A 6,754-nucleotide genomic window follows, 5' to 3' on the forward strand; every position below is an offset into this window, starting at 1 on the left:
TAAATAATTAATGTTTTCAGACAAGAAATCTTATCTATAATTATTATATAATACATCAACCAAAGGAGTACCTAAATTTATTTTTATTTATCAAACAATATTATATATTTTGAGAAAAGAAAAAATAAAATAAACAAAAATCATGCAATTCTATTTTATTATAAAATATTATATTTTACTTTTTTTTACAATAATTAATATTAATGAAACAGTTAAGTGGTTGTAAGTTTTTTATTTTTATACAATTTTTTTTTTCAAAAAAAGTATTTAAATAATAATTATAGATCTGTTGGTGTTGGATCAGAGGATCATCCAATAATATTAAGATCTGCTAATGAATGTAAAAATATTAAAGGATTAACAAAAAAACAAATTAAATTTTGTAAAAAAAATTTAGATGCTATGACATCTGTTGCTAGAGGTGCTATTGAAGCTTACAGTGAATGTCAATATCAATTTAAAGGACGAAGGTATGTATATATTTACATATCTATATAAATTTTTTTTTTATTAATAATATTGATATTTTTTTATTTTTTTTTATTTAGATGGAATTGTTCACTTATTGATCCAGAAACAAAAGAAGTCTTTCCTGAAGTTATATTAAATAATGCTATTCGCGAGACAGCTTTTGTTCATGCTGTATCAGCTGCTGGTGTGGCATATAGAATAACTAGAGATTGTAGTAAAGGATTAATGGATAGATGTGGTTGTGATATGAGTCAAAAAGGGTAATTTATAAAAAAAAAATTTTTTTTTTTCAAATTTTAATATTTTATATTTATAGGAAAGAGAGCATAAATTATTATAATACAGATCAAGTAAATGATAAAGGATTACCAATACCAAATATTAATAGTGGTGAAGGATATAGTTGGAGAGGATGTTCTGATAATGTACAATATGGTATTGGTGTATCAAAAGAATTTGTTGATGGAGGTGAAAAGGGTAGAAATTTGTCATCTCAACAAGTTATTATGAATTTACATAACAATAGAGCTGGAAGACAAATATTAGTTGATAGTATGAGAAAAATGTGTAAATGTCATGGTGTTTCAGGATCCTGTGAAATGAAAACATGTTGGCAATCATTACCAACATTTAGAGAAATTGGTAATATTATAAAAGATAAATTTGATGGTGCAACAGAAGTAAGAGTTTCAAGAGAAGCAAATAAATATAAACTTATCAGAAAAAATCCAATGTTTAAAAGACATACAAGTGTTGATTTAGTTTATATACAACAATCACCTGATTTTTGTAATCCCAATCCATCACAAGGTGTTTTTGGGACAGCTGGACGTGTATGTAATATAACATCACAATCAGTTGATGGTTGTGATCTTTTATGTTGTGGTAGAGGTTATGATCGAAAAGTTGAAATTAAAGAAGAAATGTGTAATTGTAAATTTCATTTTTGTTGTAAGGTAGAATGCCAAAAATGTAAACGTACAAGAGAAGTCTATACTTGCCGATAATTTATCATTTTATAATGTATAGTACGCAAATTTTGTGATTTTTTTTACCCTTTATTTTGTCTTTTTATTGGTTTTTTTTATTAGTTATAAATAATAACATTAAGAAATATTAAAAAAAACTTATTTTATTTGTAGTAAATTGTTAAAAGAAAGATAATTATTTTTATTATAATAATGTCAATGATTTACCTTTTTTTTAATGTTATTGAATATGTTAAAGTTATTTTTTTTTTCTTTACACTACATTTTCTTCATATTTATTTATAAAAATCTTTAAATATTTTTTTTTTCTTTTTTTCAATCTCTCTAATATAAATATTATAAAATAGACATTTTAGTTAAATTTTTTTCTATTGACAATAAATATTATTATTTGTAAAAGTCAATTTTTATTGATAAATTTTAATAATTTATTTATCTCCAATCATAGTTTGTTTTAAACTATTCCAAAGAGAATTGATAATAAAATGTACAAAAAATGGTTTCTTGATGACATAAAAATTTTATTTTTTCTATTTAAATTATCCTATAAAATTGATAATTTATTAATCTTTTTTTTTATCAAAAAAAAAATAAATAAACGTATTTATATATATAAGTATACCGTTTTGATAGTTTAAAAAGAAAAATAAGATACCTCATGCTGTTTTATTTTTAAAATGATAAAGTTAACAAACATTTTTGCCATTTTATTCTTGTAAAAATAGATGGCAAAATTTGATATATTTTAGTGTCATCATTAGGTTACTTCCTGAAGCATTTAAGTTATCTTCATCATGAATACTTTATATAAATTTTCCATTCAATTGATACTTCCTCTACCATCTTTTAAAGGGATATATATTTTGAATAAAAATTAAGAAAATGTACATATAAACATTTATACTAATTGTATAATTATTTGTTTTTGGATCTCTTTTACCAACTAACTTATCATTGTTTAATTTACTAATATTGTTTTCAAATTTATTTAAAATTATCCTCACATTATAATAAAATTTTTATTTAAAATTACTTTAAGTTATTATTTTATTTTAATACTATTATTAAACTATATTACAAAAATGATTATAACATTATATTTAATTTTGATGTTTTATATTAATATTCATATATATATTATAAATATAAATATATATTTCATAGTACTATAAATTTATACATCAAAAATTCAATTTTTCTAAATTATTTATTGAAACTAAACATAAAATATATTCTGTTCTTCACTTTTTATTTAACAAAATATATATAACTAAAATAATAGCTACAATTTTAATTTACTATAATTTATGTCTATATAACAAATTAGGAAAAATTAAGTACATATTTTTATTGAAAAATATGTAAATGTATTTTTCATTAAATAATCCTAATCAACTATAAACGTTATTTTTCATGACTTTCTATTTAAAAAATAAATATATAATAATTTAAAAGAAGAGTCAAACATTTTATAAAATATATAACTAAAATAGAAAATTATTTAATTAGATACAAATGAATATATTATATATATATAGATATATATAAAGTGTTATCACTTATTTATATACATATATCCATATTAAATTTATGAAGGTCGTATATAAAGATTAATATAAAATGTTGTTTTTTTTTTTATTGCATTAATTTTTAAAACATATTATATTTTAATAATTTTTCTTTTTTTTTTTTTAAATTTTCATATTTCTTTTGGTGAGAAATTTTTTTTTTCTTTTTTTTATAATACTATAACAAAAAAATCATTTTAAAACTTTTAAAATTAATATTATAAAATAGATTAATTCTATAGATAGCTTAAATAAAAATGTTTTATCTATTAAACTATTATATTCTATAACCATTAGTTTATTTTGATAGCGACCACCTATAACACAGCAGGTGTGCTTTAGGTATCTTAAATGACATTTTAAAAACTGTATATGGCTCCTCTTGTCAATTGGCATCATCTTTTAGAGGTATAAACATATATATATATATCTATATGTATATATAATAATTATGAAGCTTAAATGGCGTGAGTTTTATATATATTATTATATATCTATCCACTATAACATCATCACCATATTTTCTTGTAATGTTGTATTATTAATTTAAATGTTTACTTTTATTTAATGAAGCTTTATAACATTTTGTTTTATAAGTGCTTATAAAAGTTTTTCAATATAAATAGTAAATCAACAACAAAAAAAAAATTATATATTATATTAATATTTAATAATAAATTGTAATATATTATAATTTTCTTTTTTTTTTAATCTATATATATATATATATATATAAATTATATATATGGTTTTTTCTTATACCGTATAAATATATAATATTATACATATGTAATCTCTCTTTTTTCATATAATGGAACTACTAAATTTTTACTGTCTCAATTTAACGATCACTTAAAATGTGAGAGAAAGAAAAAATTTTTATGTATATAAAAATTTTAATATACTTTTCAATAAGCATTTTTTCATATTTAATATTAAAAAGAGTATTATCTCTCTTGTAAATTCACCTTTCTCTCATGTAACAACAATACTGGGAGATCAAAAGTATGTTTATCAAAAAATTATATGCTTATAGATAGAGTAGTCATTTTATTATTATTATATTTACCCCTATATTTTTTATATACTATATTATATTTAATGTTATCCCTAGTTGATCAGACAACATGTATTATTAATTTAAGGGTATATATTTTATCATGAAATATATTCAACTATTGAGGGGAGAAACATCAATTATATTATAATAATCTATCAACCATAAGTCTATTTCTATAATTATAAATAATGATTGGTGGTACCAATGCCTCATTATAATCACCCTATTTCTTCCTCATAATACCAAATTATATATATTATACCGCCCTTTTGAAGATAGAGCTCATTTTTATACACTACATTATTATTAAAAGTAGAGGTAGAATTTGTTATTATAATAATAAAAAGTAACTAGAACTCTATTTTTTTTTACCTATCTTTTTTTTTACGTCAACTATTTCAACTAATAACAATAATAAAAGTCTTTATTTATTTATAATCTTTCAATTTTTTTTCTGAATAATATTTTCTTTTTTTTTTGTCTAATTAACCAAAAAGTTTATCAAAAAATTATTCATATCATTTTGATTAAAGATGATATAATTTATCAGGATAAATGTTTATACTATTATTTTTATTATAATATTAAACTCAAGAAAGAAAATAACATATATATTTGATCCGCTTATAATTTTTTTCTAGAAGTGTTACTTTTTCATGATAATTTATATATTAAATATAGATAAGATAGTATTTATCTATCCTTAAGCTTGATAAAAAAAAAATAATTAAACGTGTATCATTCATCTTATATTTTTTAATAAATATTCTATTTTCAAATTTGTATTTTATATAAATAAATATTTATTAAAGAACTTTTTTTTTTATAAAAATTTATAAAATACAAATATAGCATATTTTTTTTATATTCTTAGTATTTTTCTATTTTTTGTTTACTGATTTTAAAAAAGAAAATTAATTTAATTAATAAGTTAAAGTTTTTGAATCAATATCTATTTAATTTTCTATATGTCTTTTTTTTAACACAGCATTTAAATATTATGATTAACTATTAAAGTTTTTTACTAATAGATTGTAAAAAAAAACACAAATTTTTAATAACTAACTTTTTTTTTGCCCCCTTGCCAATATAAATACATAGAAAATAAAAATATATAAGTAAAAGTTGAAATAGTTAATGTTAAAATGTAATTTTTTTTAAAAAAATAATGTTAAAGAATTTTTTAAGATTAAGAAAATATTATAATTGTTGATGGACTTTTTTTTTTTATTATTTTTTTTTTATCAAAAGATACATGATAACCTACATTTTATAAACTTTTTTATATATTTTAATAAATTTAAAAATATTCATCTTCCTTTTAGCTATATCACGCACATATTTTATCATGTAATTTAACACCTTTTGTTAATAATATAAGTATGAAAATGTAATACAAAAAATTGAATAAATAGAGGCTTTTAGCTATTATTTGAAAGTATCTTGAAATTTTGTCTTTTTTTTTCATTATATGTATTACAACAATAATTTTTCCACTTTTATCTTTTCTTTTATTGGAAAATATATTTGATTATTATAAATATATATTTAATATATATATATTTTTTTTTTTACTTATACAATAAATGAAGATCTAGTATATTAATTCACCAGTTTATTGTCCTAAATTTATACAATAAAATGGTCACATATTATAATTATATTAGCTTAAAATGTGTAATGAAAATCGTTTTATGATTTCAGCTGTAAGTTATAATATTTCTATCCACGAATATTATTATTTCAATTTATCTATCCTTTTATTTTTATAATATAACTTTATACTTTTTGGCACATGTGGCGTTGCCTATTTATGAAAGATAGAAGTTCTTTTTAATTAAATCTCTTCTCTTATATATACATTTATATAAACTATCCTACATTAATTTTATTATTTTAAAATATTTGTTTACAAAAAAATGAAGAAGCCTTCAATATCATAAAAAAAAACTTCATCTGTTAAAACATTTGTAAAATTTTTTAAACAATCATTTTATATAACAGTTAGGTAATTACACGTGCAAAAAGTTAAAATAATTATTAATATAAATATTTTTTCATGATTTTTTATAAGATTTAAATGATCAAACTAGATAATTTTTCTTATTATATATTTAATTTTTTTATATAAAAAATTCTTCTAGTAAAAATATATTTTTTTTTCATTATTGTTCATTTATATTATTGTATTAAATTTTTTTTATATTAAACTATATATTTACATTAAGATTTTGATATATATATATATATATAAATACATATAATAATAAAAAATATCATTTATTTTTGAAAGTGTTTCCAATTTTTAATCGACTTCTTTATGTAGTAACTCTTCTCAGTTTTTTTATTTATTTAAAAGACTTCTTTATTCAAATCAAACAGATATACATACAGTATGTATAGATCTCTTACGCGCAAAGTAACTTCAATTGTTGTGTTAAATGTGTTGTATACAATTTATAAAAAAAAAAATTCTTGTTTATTATCGTCAATATATATAATAAGTCACTTGTAACCTTTAAGTACATATATTAATATTTCATTATTTATAGACTTATCTTTCTTTTTTTTTTTATTTTGTATTATATCTTTTATAATAACTATTCTAATTAATAAAAGTAACCTCTAAAAATATAATACAATATTCAATTTTGTGTATGTGAAGT

General features: G+C 18.6%; 1 protein-coding gene across 1 annotated transcript; it reads left to right on the forward strand.

The window, feature by feature from the left end:
• Positions 1–142: 142 nt before the first annotated feature.
• On the forward strand, positions 143–1,478 carry SRAE_X000005800 (Protein Wnt-4; the record flags this gene model as incomplete). The annotated part of the gene is made up of 4 exons (XM_024644355.1): positions 143–222; positions 285–470; positions 549–731; positions 788–1,478. The coding sequence occupies 4 exons, from the start codon at positions 143–145 to the stop codon at positions 1,476–1,478; spliced, it is 1,140 nt and encodes a 379-aa protein (XP_024509923.1).
• Positions 1,479–6,754: the final 5,276 nt, after the last annotated feature.

This window comes from Strongyloides ratti (assembly GCF_001040885.1).
Source record: "Strongyloides ratti genome assembly S_ratti_ED321, chromosome : X".
In the NCBI taxonomy this organism is placed as follows: Eukaryota; Metazoa; Nematoda; class Chromadorea; order Rhabditida; family Strongyloididae; genus Strongyloides; species Strongyloides ratti.